The 23,471-nt window shown below is 43.1% G+C and overlaps 1 protein-coding gene across 2 annotated transcripts; it reads left to right on the top strand.

Moving 5' to 3' along the window:
• Positions 1–11,042: 11,042 nt before the first annotated feature.
• On the top strand, positions 11,043–23,194 carry DDX47 (DEAD-box helicase 47; the record flags this gene model as incomplete). 2 transcript variants are annotated; one of them, XM_084254776.1, is made up of 12 exons in its annotated part: positions 11,043–11,129; positions 11,760–11,853; positions 15,749–15,937; positions 16,413–16,484; positions 16,687–16,805; positions 17,798–17,869; positions 17,994–18,110; positions 18,638–18,784; positions 19,302–19,439; positions 20,738–20,808; positions 21,284–21,413; positions 23,063–23,194. In XM_084254776.1, 12 exons carry the CDS (start codon positions 11,043–11,045, stop codon positions 23,192–23,194), a joined length of 1,368 nt encoding a protein of 455 aa, XP_084110902.1. The 2 variants fall into 2 exon arrangements, with proteins under 2 accessions (XP_084110902.1, XP_084110903.1); XM_084254777.1 differs by lacking the exon at positions 18,638–18,784.
• Positions 23,195–23,471: the final 277 nt, after the last annotated feature.

The raw sequence follows: 23,471 nt of genomic DNA, 5'->3' as shown, positions 1-23,471 counted from the left end.
ATTTAAGAGCAGCAGTTTCTGAGTTGCACATTTTCTCCCCACTATAGCAAAATTAGTCCTTTTCCTTTAGTGAAATGAATTGCCCATACCTCACATTTTTTTAATCTTCTGTAACATATTGGCCCAATCTCATGTTTATCCATGTGTGAAATAGTCCCTTTGAAAAGGGGCAGGAGTTTGGACATTTTCACTTAGAATATTCCACATGAAACATAGAAATCCACTTTTAAAAAAGTAGTCAACTCTTTTCAGGAATTCCCTCGTTCTCTAGAAATCAGACTTCCAGCAGTTTTGAAATCTTTGACCATCATTACTACCTAGGAATTAATTGAAAGGAGACCAGGCATCAACCAAATTAGCCTTCATAAAACGTAAATTCTAGACAAAAGCCAAAAAAGAGTGAGGGACAGCATTTTTACAAGGAAGGCAAAACATTCCCAGAAATCTGGAGACTTTATCTGACAAGTCATGGGTCTTGACTATGCAAGACAGGCTGAGAAATGTAGTATTTTGAGCTAAGAGTTTGTTCTCAATAGATCTAGGATTTTGTTTGTAAGGCAGGAAAGAACTACTGCGCTGGAGGTGTTCTCACTATCTAAGTGCCAGCCTCTAAGTATCCACCTCAGAAACCTTCCTGGGTCCAAATGTTGCACTGTTAATGACTGTGTATCCGAAAAGTGGTTGTGTTGGCAGGACCCAGCCTGTTTGCAAAGGCCAGCCACAAGCTGGGGTCCTATCTTTGCCCCTGCATATGATATTCCTGTCCTAACAAGTATTCTTTTCATAAATTGTAGTAATTGAGTTGACGGGGGGGGGGTGGGATTTTTTTTTTTTTAAGATTTATTTATTCATAAATACAAGAACCCGGATACAGGCCAGAGGTGCGGGAGGGTGAGAGGATTCACCAAAGGCAGACTGGGGAGCAGAACAGGCAGACTGACTGAAATACATTGCTGAGGGGAGCAGCAGGTGAGACAGGAGAGGTCTGCCGTGCCATGTGAGTACTCCCTGGGTGGGCGGAATCTAACCCGTGTTGCAGAGGCTGCGGACAGCTTCACAGCGCTGTGCTCAACCGCTTGCACCATCAGGGGAGGCCCAGGAGGTTGGGATGTTACTTTTTCTATTTTGTTCTTGGTAAACTCCTAGGAGAAAAAGTAAATCCTGCCTTACTCTGGAGTAGAACAAAGAGTGACTCCCCAAATCTGGAGTCCCTTATCAACCAGTACATTGTTAAGAGAGGAGAAATAGTGCAGATATTATCCCTCATGGGTCCAGGAATGGGCACTGGGGCCCTCAGCATCTCTGTGCCTACTTGGCACTAGCATGAGGTTGTGGAAAGAAGGCCATCTAATGCCCAAGCAGGTAAAGCTTGTTTATATTGAGCTGGTCTGCAGATAACAATGTTAAGTCTCCTTTTATGTGTCCAGTGTAACCCCTGAGGTGGGGTCCAGGCTGGTCTGCCATGTGATTTGCCCTAGACCTTTAGCAATGAGTCACAGTCCAGGCCTCTGCCTCCTCTTTCCACAGGAACTGCCATAACAAGGTTTTTTTTGTTTTGTTTTTAGATTTATTTATTTATTTATATAAGCACTGGGTACAGTCAGAAGCACGGGAGGGTGAGAGAATTCACCAGAGCCAGAGTGGAGAGCAGAACAGGTATACTGATGAAGTACACTGCTGAGGGGAGCAGCGGGCACAGCAGGAGAGGTCTGTGTGCCATGTGGGACCCTCGCCCAGTGGATCAAACCGGTGCTGCAGAGGCTGCTGGCAGCTTCGCAACCGAGCGCTCAACCGCTGCGCCCCCGGGAGGCCCCCATAACAAGGTTTGTTCCAGCATTTGTGCAGACCTGCTTGCCAAATTTACAACAATAGTTGAAATTGGGAGCAGCTTTTTTGTGTAGTTGGGGAGAAGGAGTGATATTTAAAATCTTCCAGGCTTCTTATTTCTCCCTGGGTGAGAGCAGACATTTGCTCTATCCTTGCCTATTATTAACACTACAGTCAAAATATCATTGAAGTATACTACTTTTCTCAGTGCTGAAATGAAATATTTATTTTTAGAAACTGAATATAGAAAATAAAGGTGGATATTTAATGGTAATAACTAATAGTATTTATTGAAAAGTTACTTGGTATTGGGCTAAGCACAATTTGACATGAATTATCTTATTCGGTGAGTACTATAATTACCCCACATTATTGGATTTTTAAAAAAGTGAGGAAATGAGAGATCAGATAGTATTCCAGGATATGAATCCTGGCAACATGACTCCAGTATTATGCTCTTAGCTCTTCTGAGTAAGTATATTCCTAATATGAAACAATAGTGATGCTATTAATAACAAATTGATATATTCACTCATTCATCCTCCCAGAAAACATTAATTGACCACCTTGTACCACCTATTTTCTTTTGTGAGCAATGCAGACCAGGTTCTAGGTCTCATGGCACAATAATGTAGTACTCTGGGAACGGCAATCTTATGCCAGTAAATTCATTAACAAGAAATTAAAATGTAGCTTTGCAAATGACTAGCATTTCCATAAAACAATGTGGGACTGATTTGAAAACAATCTTCTGCTTTAATGATCAGATTAAATACTACAAAATATTAGAGATATTTTGTAATTCTGTCCCAGGTGTCACAAACAAGATTCTTACAAACCAAGTGCCTAGAATGGAAGGATAAGATTAAGCAAAACTTTTTGTTACCTGTTGATGTGCTGGGACTTACCAGTGACAAAGGCTGCACAGATATGAAAAAAGAAATGACTGGTTCAGCAGGTTTTTCCAGATTTTGTGTAAAAACTTCTGGAAATGAAACTTATTGGGGTCATTCCATCGAAACTACCACTGAAGCTGCCTGTCAGTTTTCTCCCTATTAGGGTTTTGTACTCAATTTCAGTTGGGCAGTTATGGACTAAAACTGAAAAGCCTTGTAGATGAGTAGATATGTGTGAGTAGATATAAGATTTTAGGCTTCATAAAACTATTCAAAATAACATGCTTTGATGCTTGTAACATTGTTCTCTGAGCTTTAATATATAAAACACTAATAACTGTTGGACTTGGCGTTTGACATGGTTGACTACACAAATCCTAGAACGTTCTTCTCTCTTGAATTCTGTGACATCTTCTTTCTTATTTGTTTCCCTGTTTAGCTTCCTTAGTAACTTTTCTTTCTTTTTCTCCTAGACCTGAAGTGTTCGTTGAACCTCAGACCCTGGTTGCTCTCCCTCTCACCTCTATCATATCCCCTTTACTGAAGCCTTCATGTCCATTCCTGGTGTTTGTCCAGTTCTGGATTGCATGCTGGAATGCATATCCATAGCTCAAGGATTCTTCTGGGTCAGTTTGAATTTAGAGGGTACATGGTGATGGTGAGATTAAAAAAAAAAAAAGGTGGAGATCACTGACTGACTAAAGGAAACTGCAGGGAGAATGTACAAAAAAGAAAGTTCTAGTTGTCTCCTCCTATTTATTTCTCTTGCTGGAGTGCTACACTTTAATGTCAGTCAGATGTGGTCTTGCCCTTACCTGAATGTCTAAGAGCAGTCCCTGCCACTTACACTTGATTGATCATGCAATACCACTGATTAGAGATATTTGTGTCAACCCCCAAAGGCTTAAGGACACTGTATCACTAAGCCTCCCCACAGTGTCTCTCCAGCTCCCCCTACAGGAGATGCTCCTAAGCATTTGTTGAATGAACAAATGAACAAGCACTCTCTGGCATGGTGTATATAGACTGGTATTACTTCTAGAACATCTACAGGATCCTCCTTCTTCTCTGGAAGCTGGTCCTTCTCCCTTTGTCAAAGGCAACATTAGTGTCCCATTTGCCTACCTTGAAATCTCATCTCCAAATTTCCTTCTTCATTATTTCTCCATTGTCCCTTTGCCAAGGTACTCAGGGTTGCTTCCTATTAAACAACTCGCTAAATGTCTCTCCCATGCATTTTGATCCATTCCCTGTTATCTAAACCCACCCAGGCTTGCATGACCTGGTCACTGTAACAACCCACAAGCTGGCTTTTCTGATTCTGGGTTCTTTCCACTCAAATTCATGCTATCCTACAGCCCTTGATTCCTTTACATCTACATCATGGAGTTGCTCATATTCCAATCTAATGAAATGCAATTGTACCTAAAACTGGACTCTGAATTTAAGTTTATACACACTTTATATTCAGTGTAAGTAACTCTGAGTTACATTCAGAGAGGTGATGAATTCCTGTGGTACTTGCTATATATATTTTTTATAATCTTAATTTTTAAAATTGAAGTAACATTGCTTTAGAACATTATATAAGTTTCTGGTATTCATTGTTGAGAATAATACAATTTTTTAATTGAGGTATAACTGACAGATAACATTACTTCAGGGATATAATGTAATGATTTGATAATTATGTATAGAGAGAAATATTCACCACAAGAAGCCTAATTAGCATTTGTCTTCACGCATAGTAATAATCTTTTTCTTGGGGTGAGAACTTTAAAGATTTACTCTCTTAGTAACTTTCAAATCCCCAGGACTTATTTAGAATGGAAAATGTGTACTTTTTGACCCTTTCACCCATTTCATCACCCCTACCCCCTGCCTCTGGCAACCATGAATAGGTTCTCTGTAGCTATAGCTTGTTTTGTTTTAGTTTTTAGTTTTGTTTTGTAGATTTCACACATAAGTGAGATCATATGGTATTTGTCTTTCTCTGACTTCATTCCCTCAGCGTAATGCCTTCCACATCCATCCATGTTGTCACCAATGGCAGGATTTCCTTCTTTTTAATGGCTGAGACTAGCCATTTATGGTATGTGTACATTCTAGAGAGTGTAGATAGAACACTATCAGACCTGTGGTTTTGACCAGCCTGGAGAGAAGAATGAGATCATCACTGACCACGATGCAAACTGCTTGCAGGATTTCTAAGGGCAAGAAACATGGGCAGAGGGGCAAGGCATTTCTGTGTTGAACGTGGCATCTCACCTCCCAGGCTCTTGAACTGGTGGGGTCAGCCTAACCACCAGGTCCAGTCTTAGCTCGGTTGTATAACTGAATCATAAACCTGTGCAGCTAACAATAACCCTCCTGACTTCTGAAAGCTTTCCTCTCCAGGGGCCTCCTTTTTAAGGGGATGTTATCTAATGGAGACTTCAGAGTGATCTGGGGGGCCAAGAGGGAACGTGTCCCGCCTCTCTGCATCACCAGTCCTGCAGGCTTTCCCACAAAGTCACAACCCACATTTACTTCTCAGAACAGATAAGAGACATTTTTCTTTTGCCTACCATGGCCAGATTGGCCCTTGTCCCCACACCCCTGCCTTACATGTGGAAAGCTGGTGGGCTGCTTCTCCTCTTACTAGGGGTGAACATACTTGGCCTAAAGCAATAGCCCAGCTCCAGAAGCTCAATCTCGTTTCCTACTTCTTATCATACATGCTATGACTTTTCCAGTCACAGCTGCTGCTTCATTCTGCCTTTCTTCATCCGCCCCGCCCCCCCACCAGATACTGACAGACACACAGATACTCATTCAATGAAATAGTGAGTGCCTACTCTATGCTAGATATTTTTCTAGGCATTAAGCATGGAGTAGTGAACATAACTGTCAGTCATCTTGGCCATTACAGAGTTTGCATTCTAGTGATGTCAGGAATGCAGAAACACTACTATAATTATTTTGTTTTGTTTTTTCTTTTAAATGAAGAAAAGCTTTGCTTAAGGGTTACATAGTTTTATTCAAGTAAATCTGAATGATTCTACTCCTTTGTGCTTACAAGTTTCCAATTGTATTTAGCTTCTGGTTGGAATTTGAAAAAATGAAAATGAAATAAAAAAGTTTCCTAACTATTCAGGTGAATACAAAAGGGAGGGGAAAAAAAGGAAATATCTAGTTTGTCAGGCTGCGTGTGGGCTTCTGACGGATGTAAATCTAGTGGCTTAAAACGACACAAATTAATGTTCTTGCAGAGTATCACTGGCTAAAGGAAAATAGTTGGCAGAGTTGTGTTCCTTCCCAGAGGCTCTAAGAGAGATCTGTTTTTTTCCTGGTCTTTTCCACCTTCTGGAGGTTGTCATGCTCCTCCGTCTTTGAAGCCATGGTGACAGGCTGCATCCTTCTCCCACGGCGTCTTTCTCACCTCTTCTCTTGCTGTTTCCTGCACTTCTCAGGACCCTCCTATTCACACTGGGCCAACCTGGACAATCCAAGCTACTCTCCCTATTTTAATTTTTTTTTTAAATAGAGGCATGTTTTATTTATTTATTTGTTTGTTTTATGTTTATACAAGCACTGGGTACAGTCAGAAGCGCGGGAGGGTGAGAAAATTCACCAGAGCCAGAGCAGGGAGCAGAGCAGGCAGAAGGACCGAAGTACACTGCTGAGGGGAGCAGCGGGTGGCAGGAGAGGTCTGTGCGCCATGTGGGACCCTCCTCCGGTGGCCGGGGAGCAGCCAGGGATCGAACCGGCGCCACAGAGGCCGCGGGCAGCTTCGCAACCCAGCACTCAACCGCTGCGCCACCGGGGAGGCCCTTCTTTCCCTATTTTAAAGTTAGCTTGCCAGCAACCTTAATTCCATCTGCCACGGAATTCTCCTTTCCCAAGAAACTTCTTCGCAGATTCTATATAGTTTCATGCTCACTTCTGGATCCTAATGCCTGGTGTGGTATTGGTGAATATTTGTTGAATAAAGAAACAAATACAGTTTTCCAGAATCCATGTGAGCTATCCTCTCTCTGTCCTCATTATCACATCATCTGTCTTTTCTTCACTTGAATGTACATATTCATAACAGGTTATAATTCATAAGTTAAAGATAATCTTAAATTTTGCTTTGGCTCCTTTTTGATGAATTACTTTGTATAAGTGAGCTTTCTCCAAAAATAGTCTTTAGGGCATGCAACTCCTGGGAGGATTTTGTGTAGAGACTGATTAAGAACTGATTCTTTTTTGTAAAGAAATTTTATGGAGTTAACATTGGTTGATAACATGTAAGTTGCAGGTGTACAGCAGTAGAATCAGATGCCTACACACATTTCCTGGTGATCCCCACCAATCCATTCATCGTATAATTAATGCAATTCAACCAGCAGTTCCTTTCTCTCTGGACCCCCGCCCCTCATGCTTTTCTTCGTATTGAAGACTTTGTTTGTTTTGACTAACTCAGTCTTGTCTGAATGCTACACAGATCTGTTGTCTCTCCATTTGAAGGCTTATTTAACCTTTGGCTCAGGAACCCTCACTGTCCAGGCCCACCTCACAATCGCCTAGTGTCACTGGCCTCTGGAAGGGCTCACCACGGTCCACATGTCCTTCCCTTATTCACCAGACTCAGTAACCACAGAGTCTAGGAGCCCACGGTACCTTTAAAGGCCTACTAAAAAGATTTATCTTTCTTTTAAAATCAAAAGAAAAGAACCTTTAAGTCAGATACGTTATATTAATATAGGACACCAATATATTTGTCATTACTATACAGTTATAAAATAGAACTTTTAATATTTTTGTGTCAGGCAGGCTGAGGCAATAGAGCAAGGCCGGTCATGGCCTTTTACCTCTCCTTCTGGAGCCAATGTATTGTTTTGGGCTGGCCTTCCCTTCATCATTTTGTGTGTTTATTTGGATTTCCTCTTTAACCTTCCTCATTGTTCTAAAGCACAGGATATGACATGGCTCTGGTACTAGAAGGGACCTCTCTTCTTTCCATGACCAGAATACAAATATCTAAATGGCTCCAAATCTGGGGGGAATAGTTAAAATAGGCCATCCTGGCAGTTGATGCAGGCTTGTGTCTCTGGAACCCAACTGGGGTCACACTGGGGGTCTGACATGAATCCTGTCCTTAGGAGAGTGCTGGTGGAGACCCAAACCTCGCCGGTCTGGCCAGCACCACAGAGTGGATCCCTATTGCTGTTGTCATGGCGGCCATAGTTTCCCTGGGTGCCTCAGGGGCCCTGGCACCAGAGGAGGTTTTAAAAATAGCCTATATGGGAATTATCCATGAACAAACAGAAAAAAGTTTTGCATGACTAAAATGGAAAGAGTTTCACATTATAATAGCATTTGAGTGGTTTATAGCAGTTTCTCTTTAGAGCAGTCTTGGGCCCTCGGAAATCTACGTGATTTTTTTTTCTTGTCTGTAACACGTTTTAGCAAAACATGGGTAACTTTAGACCCTATATTTTATATACACTTGTAAAATCCTGCCAATTGTTTCCATCTGGGTTTCCTTTATGAGCCTCTTGTCTCTGCTTCCCTCACTCCCCATCATGTCTTCCCCATTCTGTCAGCACTTTTCATTTATGTTCCATTCCCCTAGCTGAAATCAGAGAAAGAGTCTAAGGGAAGCAGCATACATATTCCAGCTGCTTCTCTCTGTTTTTACAGAAAAGTCTGTGTGGCATAGGAATTCTGAGTGTGAGTTTTCAGAGAAAGCTGCATATGATCAGGTCATGCCCAGTCAAAGCTTTGGTTTGGGTCTCCAGAGGCCTGGCTTCTAGTCTTTTTTCTTGTTAGCTTACTGTGTGACATGTCTCTTTACTGTCCAGGACCCGAGTTCCTCATTTGTCAAACAAGGAGCACAACTTCCCCTGGAGGTCTACAGTAGCAGTATGAAGAAGAGGAAGGGCTGGAATGAGGATGGAAGGTTTTCTTTGATAAATCTACTCCCCCTTCTCCCTAAGCCTATTTCCACTTTGGAGATCACGTGGCGTGGCCTAATTCCCAGATCCAGGAAAATGGAGTCCCATGAGGGAGCTAAGTAAGCTGAGGGCCAAGGACTGCTTTGGCAAGGGTAAGTGCTAAGGACTGCCTGCCGGAAGCATTTCAGGGTCACCTGCTGTTTCACACAGAGTGTGACTTCTCTCCTGTCCTTGGACTTGGGATGAACTGACATAAAGACCAAAGGTCCCAGCCTGTTCCATTGGGGTGGAATCTCAAACATTCTCTAAAGAGACAGGCGGTGAAGTCTTCCTGGTCTTCATGAAACCTGATGCCAATGCTCTGTTGAGTTGTAATCCATTTCAGGCAGAATTTATGTCAAGCTGTGCACTGACTTACTTCTTAGGTGGTTTTTCTTTTCCATTCTTTCTTCTCTACATTCTTTCTCCATGCAGAGTTAGAGTGATACTTTGAAAAGGCAATCCTGTCACTTCCCTGCTCAAAACCCTCCAGGGGCTTCCTTTTTTATTGAGGATCATATCTGAACCCCACACCTTTCTCAACAGGGCTGATCTGAGCCTACTTCCCTGATCTCCCTCCCTTTGTGGTTGAGTCTAGTGGGATTCCTAAGTTGGTGCGTTTTTTGGTGTAGTGGTGGGAAGGGTCTCGGGCACACTGAGTTTACGATGATCAGATCAAGGCACACTTCACCCAAGGGTTCTCTCTAGCTTTGTACATTTATTCTCTTTTATCCGCACTTCTCCAATTCCCAGTTCCCCCCAATTCCTCACAGGCAACCATTTTAAAATGCCTCCTATTTATTTTATTATTATTATTTATATATTTATATATATTTAAAGATTTATTTATTTATTCATACAAGAACTGGAGTGTAAGCCAGAGGTGCGGGGGGTGAAAGGATTCACCAGAGACAGAGTTGGGAACAGAACAGGTAGATCTACTGAAATACACTGCTAAGGGAGCAGTGGGAGAAACAGGAGAGATCTGCTGCACCATGTGGGTAAGCTCCCTGGTGGGCTGGGAATTGAACTCATGCTGCGCCACCAGGGAGGCCCACTGTCTCCTATTTATATGTATTTTCCAGTCAAATGCAATGACTGTGGGGAGATGTTTCAGGTGTACATGGTGCCGTTTATATTTCCCTCATTTAGCACTAAATTTTTGAGATTTGGGGCATGTTTTCTCATACCATGTGCTCATATTAATTATTCACTCTTCCAGCAATGGACCTCAGAGCACCTCCAACTGCCCACCTCCACAGTAACCACAGTAACGCTGCAATGTCAGCTGGCATGGTGTGAGAAGCTGCAGCTGGCACAGGAGCCGGTTGGCTGAGTCCAGGGCATACAACATATTTCATTTGCCTCAGTAGTGGCAGACTGCTTCCAGAAAAACCTCATCTGCTGTACTCCCTCAGGGCCTTTGTATTTCTTTCCCCCTTAGCCTGAAATAATTGTCTCTCTTTCCTGCTCATCAGTGAGGTCTCAGCTTAGAGATCACTGCCTCAGAGAGGGCTTCCCCAATCTCACAGTTATCCCCATAACCCAGCCCCCCAGGTTACTCTCCGCCATTTTAATTCCTGGTTATCAGAATACCTTTCACAACTCGAAATTATCTGTGATCACCTCATTATCTGTCTTCTCCATGAGGGACAGGCACGCTATTCTGTTCCTTAGGCATCTAACATAGCCCTGAATAAATGATCGGAATAATTATAATAAATAGTACAGTGGGGCCTCCCCTGTGGCGTAGCAGGTTGAGCACAGAGCTGTGAAGCTGTCCTCAGTCTCTGCAGTGAGGGTTCGATTCCCTGCTAGCCAGGGAGATACCCACATGGCCTGGCAGACCTCTCCTGTCTCGCCTGCTGCTTCCCTCAGCAGTGTTTTTGATCCGTCTGCCTGTTCTGTTCCCTGGTCTGTCTCTGGTGAATCCTCTCACCCTCCTGCACCTCTGACCTGTACCCCAGCTCTTGTATAAATAAATAAATCTTTCTAAAAAAATAAATAGTACAGTGATTATCAACCTGTCCACGAAAGGGAGGGGTATAACAACATGAGAGGTGGGGAAAATTTTTAAAATGGACCTAAAGGTCTGACTGGAGGTCTGGGTTTCCTGTCCCTCCTGCACATGGTTCAATTCCCCAAGTCCATACGCTGCTCGTAGCCATTCCTAACGACTATTATTTTCGCGAGGTTTCTAAATTCTTAGTTTTCTGGAGGTCCCACACGCCTGGCAGTCTGATGCAAGACCCCGGCAATCCCGTAGGGGTCGCCCAAAACACGCTTTCTTGCGAGAATTAAAACTACATTTCCCAGCAGCCTGTGCGCCGCCGACCCACTTCCGGAACTCGCGGACAACATGGCGGCGTCCGAGGAGCACGATCCCGCGAGTGAAGAGCCCCAGCCGGCTGTCGGGGAGGAGGAAACTAAAACATTTAAAGACCTGGTGAGAGTGGACGACGCTAACTTCTCTATCTACTACTGGCACCAGGAGCCGGCAAGAGTCCGGTTATATTAGATACTCTCCGGTTCTGTACAGAAGCAGCTGGGGCCTCACTTATGTTTCTCCCAGAATTTCTGAAGCTCGGCTTCCCGACTTCCTACCCCAGCCTCTGAGTTTGGGGCTTTGGCTAGGGCTGCCGACCTCTGAGAGCCCCATTTGCGCTCTTTTCCGTTTTGGAGTGACTGTTGTAACTGCGACTAATCGGATTTTAAAAATTATATGTTGGGCTTCAGAGTAAGATGAACCAGTTTTGACCCAAACACTTGCTAGAGGCAGATTTTCTCTCTCTGCCTCACTTTGCACCTCTGTAAGTCAGGGATGACTATAATAAGTACCAAGAACTGTGAGGATTAAATGAAATAATACATGTAAAGAACTTGGCCTTGGCCTGGTAAGGAGAATGTGTGGAGTCTTGAGCCACTCAAAGAGCAGACTGAATAGGCTCACAGTAGGTACTTTTTCAGTCAAAGTGTACGGGATGCACGTGTCATCAGCAAGGTCTCTGATAGTCATTTAATTAGGAGAGAGGCAAGTGTGTGCTCTTGATTGAAGTGTATTTTTCTGAATTCTAAGGGTGTGACCGATGTGTTGTGTGAAGCCTGTGACCAGTTGGGATGGACAAAGCCCACCAAGATCCAGATTGAAGCTATTCCTTTGGCTTTACAAGGTAGGTTGAGATGAAATCTGTGACCTGGTGCAGATTCAGTCAGAAGTTATACTCAATTAAATATTTACCACTTAGAGAATTATTGTTTGCACACTTCAAGTGAAGTAAAAATATGCTCACTGAAGATTAAAAATGTTAGGGAAAATATATTTTATTTTAAAATACATTTGAGCTGAAGTAGAATCTAGACAATCAGATGTGATGGGAGAGGAGACATTTCTAGGCGTAGGGAACAGTATGAACAAAAGCCAACGAGGCTGGAAAACATGGTATTGTGTGAATACTCGAAAATACTTACCTGAGTGGTGGAAAAGAACAGTAAGTTGATGGGTATCAGGTTAGGCTGTCCATGAATGCTGGATAAAAGAATTTGGCTTTAGTTCCATAGAGTGTGGAGTACTTTTGGGTTTTTTTGTTTGTTTGTTTTTTTTTTTTCAAGCAGGCATATACTCCTTAGAGTTGTGTTCTTGGAAGATTAATCTCATAGCTCATTAAATAGTTTAGAGCCCGGTGAGCAGAGACTGGGAGACCATTTGGGAGGTCATTGTAATACTTTGGCAATAAATAATAGAGTGGTGGAAGTGAGAATGAAAAAGAGAAGATGATAGATAATCTTACATCCAGTTTGGTCAGTGTAAGGGAAGCAATGGGGACATACAAGATTATTACAGAATTTTTGGCTTATGTGTTTAGGACATATTGGTGTACAACTTATTTATTTTTTTCAAAACTTTTTTTTTAAAGATTTATTTTTACTTATTTATGCATACAAGAACTGGGGTGTAGGCCAGAGGTATGGTAGGGGTGAGAGGATTCGCCAGAGACAGAGTGGCAGATGTACTGAAATACACTGCTGAGGGGATCAAGGGCGAGACAGGAGAGGTCTGCTGCGCCATGTGGGTTAGCTCCCTGGTCAGGTATTGAACTCGTGTTGCATTGGCTGGTGATAGCTTGATAATGCTGAGGCTTAACCCCTGTGCCACTAGGGAGGCCTTGTACAACTTATTTAAAAGAAAAACAATTTTAAGAAAGATGAGCTTACTGGGAATAATTGATCTTGGTTACCAAAGAGCTAGCGTCAGCTATGCACAGTTGGAATCTAAGAATTGCAACTTGATAAAGGGACCAGAACTACATAGAAACCTGTTATCCAAACATGTTAGGTTGCAAAATGAAGCCAAGAGAGGACAGAGAGGAGAAATGGAGACTCAGTAGGAGGGTTGAGAATCATGAGAGTGCTATTTCAGACACATTAGGTAAGAGCATTTTGGGGATGGCAGCCACTCCATTACATACAGAAGGTAGGATGAGGAGTATAAAGAACCTTAGTGTGGAGAAAGTCTCTGCAGGGCGTAGCGCCAGTGTTGCTCTCAGGTAGCTCTGGGGGATCATAGAAAAACAAAGTGTGCAAGCCTTAGCTGTAGCAGTGGGCGTTTCTCTGATCGCCTGCATCAAGCCATGGAATCTACTTTACTTCCCTAAATCTTATTTTCCCCTTCCAGAATTTTAAGCTTTCTCTTGACAAAAAAAGAGGCCAGATCCTACTGGTTTTTTTCTATTCCCGAGAGAGGTTGTGGTACAAGGATCGGACAGAGAGAGTTTTTAAAGAGTTGAGGAATAAAAAGTTTTGACAATTCTTAGCTCAAAAATAGGAGGACATTGTTGCAGTTCATTGGCACCTTTGTAACTAAGGGGAACATTGAATCATAGATGAGGAAGAAATATTTTCCCTCTGTTGTCATTTGTCCCTGTAACCTTTGCCAGATTAGCCCATTGTCCTGTCTGTCTTCTCATATATGTTTCTGCATGTTCTTTTGTAGGAAAAGCACAGAGATTTAATGGATAGAAGGCTAAAGGGTAGAACTCACTGAAATACATTGTTTGATCTGGAATGGTAGCCCTGAGTTGATGTGATTACGTGATCGATGTTTAAGAGAGAGAGAAATTCAAAGTCTGTTCTGGACAATGATGGCTTTCCCTTCTCGAAGCATTCTTCCTCCTCAAGTTTAAGACAGTGCTGTTCTCTGTCTCTGTAGCTGTTCTTGCTCGGTTTCTTCTGGGCCCTTTCCGTTGCAGTGTTGATCCTATCTTTAGCTTTTTTTCCTCCCTCAGAAACGCTAAGATGTCTTATCTAGTCCTGATGCTCTCACACATTCCGCATCACTGAGTTGCAGCCAGTGCTCATCAGAATCATCTGTGGAACTTTCAAAGTGTTAGCCATTTAGGCTCCAAACTAAATTTACTGTTCAAATTTTCCAGGGGTCTGATGTTAGCAGGAATACATATGAAAACCTCATGGATTGTTCGGACGTGTCTGCTCCTGGGAGAGACCACTGGCAGGAGGCTTATGGCTTCCATGGCTGTTTTTCTAGCCCATACTTTTCTGCTAAGCTCAAAACAAGTATGTCCAGGGGCCTCACTGGTGGCGCAAGTGTTAGTTAAGATGCAGCACTATGAAGCTATCCGCAGCCACTGCAGTACGAGTTCAATCCCCAGGCAGGGAGCTACCCACGTGGTGCAGCAGATCTCACCTGTCTCGCCCACTGCTCCCCTCAGCAGTGTATTTCAGTAGATTCACCTGTTCTGGTCCCCACTCTGTCTCTGGTGAATCCTCTCACCCCCTATACCTCTGGCCTGCACCCCAGTTCTTGTATACGTAAATCTTTTAAAAAACAAAAACAAGTATGTCCAACTGGATTTAGATGTTTCTTTTCTAAGCTTGACTGCAGGGACCTCAGGTTGTAGTCATTTTCCTCACCAGAATTAATTTTTCTGTTATCTCATCTTAATTTATGACCTGTGCCTTTCTCGGGCTAGAAACCTGTGTGTCAACCACATTTGCTGTGCCTGCTTTCTGAATCTCCCTTTCTCCTGTCCTCACTGCCTTGCCTCAGTTTGGGCACCATCCTGAGTCTCCTGCTATCCTAACGGAGTTCATCTTTTCCTCTTTGTTCCCCATTCTGGCCATTTAGATCATTTTCCATGGTAAGGGACAGAATCCTGTTTGGGTTGTCTCAGATCGGGGGTTTATTGAGGACTGATCTCTAGGTAAGGCAACCACAGCAGTTGCACAGTCAAGGCACAGGCCATTGTCCAAGAGGAAGTGTTCCCACAGGGCAGCGGCTTGATCACCGCTACCTTGTGGGCCAGTCTAGAGGGGCACCTGGGTGTGAGAGTTCATTTCCACTCTGCAGTTAGGGCCTTGATTGGCCAGCATAAAGTCTGAGGATCTGTGCTTAAGGAATGGCTGGCCGAATGCTTCCCTTCGAAGGAGCTTGGTACTCGACCTGTGCTGTTCATCTTCGTGGCTCCCCTTTGCCATCAGGCCTGGAGGTTCCCTTCCTACAGAGGACACTGGTCATGACAGGCCCCCTTGAAACCCTCGTTCTCTCTTTGACAGGAAGATACCTGAACTGCTTAGCTTGGTGTATGAGTTTCCTTTCTAGTCTAATCCTTCTCCTTTGCCCCTTAAAGTTCTGTGTCTTAGCCGTGTGGTCTCCTGATGCTGGTTTAAAGCCTCCACCCTCTTTCCTCAGACAGGAATGACCTTCTGCTCCTCCTTTCTGCACTTGCAGATTTAATTTACCTGTTACCTCTGTTCATCTTCCTGACTTCTGCAAGCCATAAGTCCCTCCTTCCTTGTGTTCTCACTGTGCTTTGTTGGGCCTGTGGAGACTCTTCCCTGGTATGCTTTTGTGTTTTTGTCTCTTGCCCTGGGATTTTAAGCTCATCTAGGACAGATACTATATTTTCTGTTTAGTTCAACCTTCCTCTCCCCCTAGTTCTTTAAATATTTATTCAGTGCCTATTTTGTGCTTAATATTGTGTCACTAGAAAATGTGGGGGAAAGACAAAAGGAATGTCTTTGCAATTAGATGTTTTCTTTTCCTTCTAGGGCGTGATATCATTGGATTGGCAGAAACGGGTTCTGGAAAGACAGCGGCCTTCGCTCTACCCATTCTGAATGCTCTGCTGGAGACGCCCCAGCGTCTGTTTGCTTTGGTTCTCACGCCCACCCGGGAGCTGGCCTTTCAGATCTCAGAGCAGTTTGAAGCCCTGGGGTCTTCTATTGGAGTGCAGTGTGGTGAGTGAGAGGAAGGGCATCTTCAGGTTTGTTTGCCTCCTGAGGATGAGTGTGAAAGGAGAATGGGAGGAAGTATTAGCATAAGTTCATTGACCTAAAGCATTCATTTGGTATTTTTTTGTCTTTTTTTTTTTTAAAAGATTTATTTATTTATGCATACAAGAGCTGGGGTGCAGGCCAGAGATGAGGGGGTGGTGAGAGGAGTCACCAGAGACAGAGTGGGGAGCAGAACAGGCAGACTGACTGAAATACATTGCTGAGGAGAGCAGCAGATGAGACAGGAGAGGTCTGCTGTGGATAGCTTTGTAGAACTGTGCTTAACCCCTTGCGCCACCAGGGAGGCCCCCTGATTTGGTATTTTAACTTTGGGGAAAGAGAACTTGTAAGGGAAGAGAAATTGAAGTAGAAATATTGCATTGGTTTTAGATGTGCAGCAAACCAATGAAAACAACTAATGTTCCTTTTATTTCTGCAGCTGTGATTGTAGGTGGCATTGATTCAATGTCCCAATCTCTGGCCCTGGCGAAAAAACCACATATAATAATAGGTAAGTAATGAACAGAGGTAAGACCCTGGGAGTGGTGAATTGGAGAAAATCTGGTGTTGGGTATTAACTTACAGGATAAATTTTTATGGCCCTGTTTAGTTTTTTAATTTCTGAAATTTGGGAGGTTGAGAGGGAGGGCTCGATAATTCTCTCTTTGTCCTTTTCCTTAAACATTCCCTCTCTACTCCTTCTTTCATTGTAGCAACTCCCGGTCGACTAATTGACCATTTGGAAAATACAAAAGGTTTCAACTTAAGAGCACTCAAATACTTGGTCATGGATGAAGCAGACCGAATACTGAATATGGACTTTGAGACAGAGGTGAGCTCGCAGCTCCTTTCCTCCTCTCAGAGCACCCAAGCGCCCTCCCTCACAACTTGGCATTGCACAACTGCTCTGTGTGGGGCCCTGTATCACCCCAGCTAATGAAGACAGCTTTACTGCTTTCTTTTTTCCCCTCCCCTCCCCTCCCCTCCCCTCCCCTCCCCTCTCCTCCCCTCCCCTCTCCTCCCCTTCCTTCCCCTCCTCTCTCCTCCCCTTCTTTCTTTTCAGCAAAATACAAATATTTATTTGGAAGTTTTATTAGGACTGTGGCCTGGGAATCACAGACCCAAGAAGCTCTTGAGTTGTGTGTTCAGGTTGCCCTGGTTGGGGATGGGGAGAGGAGTTAGTTTACACATGGTCAGCTTTATGCAGATCAGGTTTTCAGTCAGTGCAGTTCTCATTGATGGAGAGTTTGCAAGTGGTGATTGGTTGAACTCAAGTCTGGTAGTCCTTGGCTGGCTTTATTCCAGCTACTTCCATGAGGTGAATGTGTCTGAGTCTGCTTGACTTGGCGGGGGGGTCGACTCTTGCTTTTTTCATTCTTGGTGCTGTTCACAATGTCAATGCCTTACTATCTTATCTTAAAAATACAGTGTGACCATGATTTCAGGGATGAGAAATATCAAAAGTGGGCTTCCCTTTCCATTTCATTTGATTTACACTTCTTTCATACACCTTGAGATATCTTTATTTTCTTTGGTGACCTCCTCCTCATAGCCTCTTTAGTTGATTAATAATTATTCTCGACTCCTTAGATTAGCTCTAATCTGCTGATTTAAGCTGTTCTTTTCTCAGAATGGCATTTTTCTCTGATAGCATCTGCTGTGGTATCAAATATTTCAGTAAATTTTAGCTGAAATGAACTAAACTTTTGAACCCCCAGATCAGTGAGGATTTAGTTTGTTACTCTCTGTTTTGCGTCTCTTTCACAAAAGAGGATTTGTAGGTGTCTAGTCTAATTGTTGGGATCCTTTTCTCTTTGTGCCTAGGTTGACAAGATCCTTAAAGTGATTCCCCGAGATCGGAAAACATTTCTCTTCTCTGCCACCATGACTAAGAAGGTGAAATTTTCTCGGACTTCTGTTTTTTCTTTATAAGAACTGGTAAAAACCAGTAATAACAGTCAGCAAAATAAAAATAGAGGCTTTATGCATTGGTGTACTAGTCTAAGTTTTCTCTCTTCAGGTGCAAAAGCTTCAACGAGCAGCTCTGAAGAATCCTGTGAAATGTGCTGTTTCCTCCAAATACCAGACTGTTGAGAAGTTACAGCAATATTACCTTTTTATTCCCTCTAAATTCAAGGTAAAGTATTTGCTTTGATCATTCCTGTTTCCTCACCAAACAAAGCTTTTGAAAATGTGTCAGCTCTTGATTAGCTGAGAGCTGTGCTACAAGTTGGAGTCCTTTCTGCATGTCTTAGGGTGTGTGCTGGGCTTGTATTTATCACTGATAAAGTCACACATTCCAGGAATTCACAGCATATTAAGCCAAAATAATGAAATTATGATATAACTCCTTCCCACCCCCATCCTTGAAGTGTTTTTCCCTTTGCTCATTGCATGACCTTTTTGTAGGCAAGTGCTCTTAGTTTTGTGCTTTATGTAAGGATGTTTCTTGGGTGCTGGGTGCCGAGCTCCTTGTGCATGGCATCGAGGGTGTGTGTGAAATGCATGGGTCACATGGTTAGGGACTGCAAAGCTGGCTCTTGGGAGTCTGGATAAATGAGAAGCAACTGTATGTACACTTAGTCTTTTACTTAGTTTGTATGCCAGAACTCAGCTTTGTTTTCCAGGTTCATTTACATATGTTGTTTTGGGTTTGTAACTTAGGATACATATCTGGTTTATATTCTGAATGAATTGGCTGGAAACTCCTTTATGATATTCTGTAGCACCTGTAACAATACTCAGCGAACAGCTCTGCTGCTCAGAAATCTTGGATTCACTGCCATCCCCCTCCATGGACAGATGAGCCAGGTAAGGATTCTCTATTGTTACCAGCTGTGAACTGGTGGCCTGATAAAATAAAGCTTAGAGCAGCAGATGTGTGCATTAACAATACATGGCATTAATGCCTCTTCTGTTTTTATGAGCTTTAAAGTATCACTCTGGATGCTTTACTTCCCCTTTTCAAGATAGCAAATTAGAATATTCCTCAAATTAGAATATTCCAGAGGTGTGGAATATTTTCATATGGACGATGTTGATTTGCTTAACTCTAGTGGTAGTAATTTCGTGGTCCCTAAAGACTTTTTGTATATTACTTCCCAGATACTATATTAAATAACCCCAGTTTCATGTTTGTATCTCTTAGTCTATTCTTAAATATTATTTTTGTTGCTTCCATGTTCCTTGAAGCTCAATGTGGATGTAGTGGGAGCCGCCTTTTAAAAATTTCTATTTCTTGGTTCATGTAATTTGTGTGTCTTGGATTCCAGTATTCCGTAGTTCTCCAAGATTAAAAGTCTTTTCATTTCTTCTTTCATCATCTCAGAGCAAACGCCTAGGATCCCTTAATAAGTTCAAAGCAAAGGCTCGTTCCATTCTTCTAGCAACTGATGTTGCCAGCCGAGGTCTGGACATACCTCATGTGGATGTAGTTGTCAACTTTGACATTCCCACCCATTCCAAGGTGAGTCTTATTGCTGACCTGACTTTCAAATCCACAGTGTTTTTCTTCATGGAATATTATGGTTTTTCCTTAGTTACAATGTTGTGGGGTTCCTTCCTTCCTTCTTTCATTAAAACATCAAAAAACTGGGAAAGTTCTTGATTTGCTAGTCCCATCATCCTGCATCTGCCTGTGGAGGTGACATTAACACACACGAGCAGTATTAGATGCTCACAGTGCAGCCTGTGCTGATCTTTGTCAGTTTAATTTTTAAATTTAAAATTTTTTTTTAAGATTTTATTTTTATTTATACAAGAACCGGGGTACAGGCCAGATGCGTGGGAGGGTGAGGGGATTCACCAGAGACAGAGTGGGGAACAGACCAGCCAGACTGACAAAATACACTGCTGAGGGGAGCAACGGGCGAGACAGGAGAGGTCTGCTTGCCATGTGGGTTTCTCCGAGGCCGGCAGGGATCAAACCGGCACTGCAGAGGCTGTGGACAGCTTCACAGTGCTTCGCTCAACCACCTGTGCCACCAGGGAGGCCCAGTTTCATTTTTTTAGAAATGGCAGTTTGTGGTTCCCAGTTCATCTCAGGTTTTCTCAGCCTTGGCAATGTTAACATTCAGACCAGTGAACTCTTTGTTGTAGGGACTGTCCTTTACATTGGAGGATGCTTAATAGCATTCCTGACCTCCACCCACAGGTGACATTGTGACAACCAGATATATTTTCAGACATTGCCAAGTCTGCCAAAGAATAAATGCCTAGAATTCCTTGGAATAAATCAGGGGCAGGAGAGGAGGTGCAGAATCATCCCCACTTGAAAATAACTGGTATCTCTTGCCTTTGTATTTAACTGCTAGAGACAAGGTGCTGTCTCATTTAATTTTGACAGTAACTCTCGAGCATGCATAACTCTTTGGGCATACATTTCTATCCCTGTTGTAGAGATTAAAAACCAGGGGTCAGGGAGGTGATGTGACTTACAGACAACTGGAGCTAGTGGTGGTAAAACCGGAGCTATAATCACGTCTGCTTCTTAAGCCATGGCTGTTTTTCTCTGTGTCATGTTATCTCTAATCTTGGAGAGCTGCTTTTAGATTGGACTTTCAATAAAAGAAAGGGGGAAATGAAGTGGGATCAATTTTGTATAGAAAAAAGGTGTAGGAGGTTTATGTCAACAAATTGCCTAATCTGTTTTCCACTTTCCATTGTAAATCTATTTTCTCTCAAAGCTTTGCAGTAAGACTTGACGTGCATCGTTTTTTACTTCCATTCCATATAACTTGATTGTGTTTACCCTTTCTGTTTCAGGATTACATTCATCGAGTGGGTCGAACAGCTCGAGCTGGGCGCTCTGGAAAGTCTATTACCTTTGTCACCCAGTAAGTAAATCATCTGCAGGGGCAGGGCAGTGTAGACAGAAGAGCGGGCCTTTGGAGCCAGACTGACTTGGAGCCTGATTCTGGCGCTTACTGTGCCAGTCACTTGACCCCCCTCATCCTGTTTTCATCATTATAAAATGGAAATAACAACAGCTACCCAGCAGGGTTTTAATGGAGATTAGAGAGATACATGTGTAAAAGATCTGTGGTAGCACTTGGCATGTGGAAACACAGCAAGTGGTAGTTGTTAGAGTTGTTTTTCCCTCAACTGAGTATTAGAATGACTGTTTCTGATTTTTAAGGAACACATTTTTACATTCCCCAGGGCATTGCGTATCTGAAAAGGATTAATTGATTTAATACTGTTTAAAACCATGGCTCCTATGCTATCGTATCATTAGTACCATACAGTTCTGGAATGAAGAGGTTATTTGCATGTCAGCCAAACAAAACCATGCTCATTTTCCTCCCTCAGGTATGATGTGGAACTCTTCCAGCGCATAGAGCACTTAATTGGGAAGAAATTGCCTGTGTTCCCCACACAGGATGATGAGGTCATGATGCTGACAGAACGAGTGGCTGAAGCCCAAAGGTTTGCCCGGATGGTATGTGCACTGTTGTTTCACCAGCTTCTATGCAAAAGATGTCGTCTGTGTGCCAGGCCTGTTCTGACCTTCTCAGTAAACCGCAGGAGTAGGGTATTATTTCATATTTTATTTATTTATTTATTTATTTTTTTATTTTTTTTTTTTAGAGGCATGTTTTATTTGTTTGTTTGTTTATACAAGCACTGGGTACAGTCAGAAGCGGGAGGGTGAGAGAATTCACCAGAGCCAGAGCCGGGAGCAGAGCAGGCAGAAGGACCGAAGTACACTGCTGAGGGGAGCAGCGGGCGGCAGGAGAGGTCTACGCGCCATGTGGGACCCTCCGCTGGTGGCCAGGGAGCAGCCGGGGATTGAACCTGCGCTACAGAGGCCGCGGGCAGCTTTGCAACCCAGCACTCAACCGCTGCGCCACCGGGGAGGCCCTTATTTCATATTTTAGATGCACGTAATGGAGGAGCTTATTGATAGTTGGTGATTTGCAAGCATACGGCTGAATGGTTGAATTGGAGCTTGGTCGAAGTCTGACATAGCAACCACATTCTCAGCTACTGTTTCTGTTTCACATGTGGCAAGAAATGGACTTGAGGTCACAAGACCCACCTGTGAACTTAAGTATAGACAGTGGTGCCTAACCTCTCAGAATCAGCTCTCAGCTGCCACGTGGGAACAGTACTTACCTTGAATACCTTAAAAAGCTTTATGAACACCAGGCAAGCCGAGGCAGACTGCACAGCTCCTCACAGTAGTTGTAGCGGTAGGAGTGGAGATGAGAAGATTTTCTAGGAGAACCCTGGCAAGGCTGTCTGCTCCCTGGAATTCTAGCCCAAGGGATAGAGACACAGAACACACCTGTGGGCGGAGTTCTCAGAAACAAAAGTGTGCTCTCATGTTTGTTCCTCTGCCTATGTGGAGTTTTGTGTTTGGCATTGTTGTTTATTAAAGTGTGATATGTGCACTGGAGAAATAATTCAGAAAAATACAGCAAGATTAAAATAGTAAGTGAAACTTATAGCTGTCCCACTCCACACAACCATTGCTAACATTTGGCTATTTAATTAGACATGAATTGTTTTGGGGTAATGATTTTAATTTTCTGCTTCAGTGCATATTCAATCCAGTGATCATTTCTTAATGGCTGGAAAGAATTCCATTATGAATATATAACATGGCATGCACTGTTGTATGTTTATGCATTTTCCAATTTTTTGTATTTTAACTAGTACTGTGTTGAACAGCCTAGTATGTACAATTTGCATACTTGTCTTGTTCTTTAGAATAAATATCTACAACAAGTAGAATTAATTGTTAGACCGAGGCGTACATACTGGTAAAATCTGAATTGATAGAGAATGCTAAATTGCTCCCCTAGCAATTTGTGCTCTTAGTGACAGCATATGGGAATGTCCCCACACTTTGACCAGTGTGAGGAATTACCATTCTCTTAAGTGTGTGCTGGTCTGCCATGTGAAAATAGTAGCTTATATTTTTAATTTTCATGGTTTGCTCACTAGTAAGGTTGACATCTTTGTATATGGGGATTTTGGTCACCTTTGCTAATGGAAGGTTTTTGACTTTAAGGAGGGAAGACAGTGTCTGTCACCCTCAGTTACAGGAACTCTTTCAATCCTATCCTTTCTGTTTTCTTGCAGGAGTTGAGAGAGCATGGAGAAAAGAAGAAACGCCCGCGGGAAGATGCAGGGGACAACGACGACACAGAGGGTGCTATTGGTGTCAGGAACAAGGTGGCAGGAGGAAAAATGAAGAAACGGAAAGGCCGTTAATCTCTCTGCTGTGAAAGACTTTTCTGTTCTGTAGAAGGGAGTTGAAGAAGAGAGTGGAACCTCCTCTGGTAGAGCTCCTCAGACTGAAATCTGTCAGAATTAGATCCAGAATTTGCTCAGCTAATTCAGTGCTCGTTCCCCTTTCTGTGCAGTGGAGCCTCATTGCTGCAGAGTGCCTTCCACAGTGCTGAGGTCAGGACTGTTACTCTTCTCCAGCCATGCCTCCGTGCTCCTGGCCTGAGTAGGATGTGTTCTTCTGTCGCTTCACACAGACCTT

The sequence above is a fragment of the Talpa europaea genome, assembly GCF_964194135.1.
Source record: "Talpa europaea genome assembly, chromosome: 15".
In the NCBI taxonomy this organism is placed as follows: Eukaryota; Metazoa; Chordata; class Mammalia; order Eulipotyphla; family Talpidae; genus Talpa; species Talpa europaea.
This window is presented reverse-complemented; position numbering and strand designations above follow the sequence as displayed.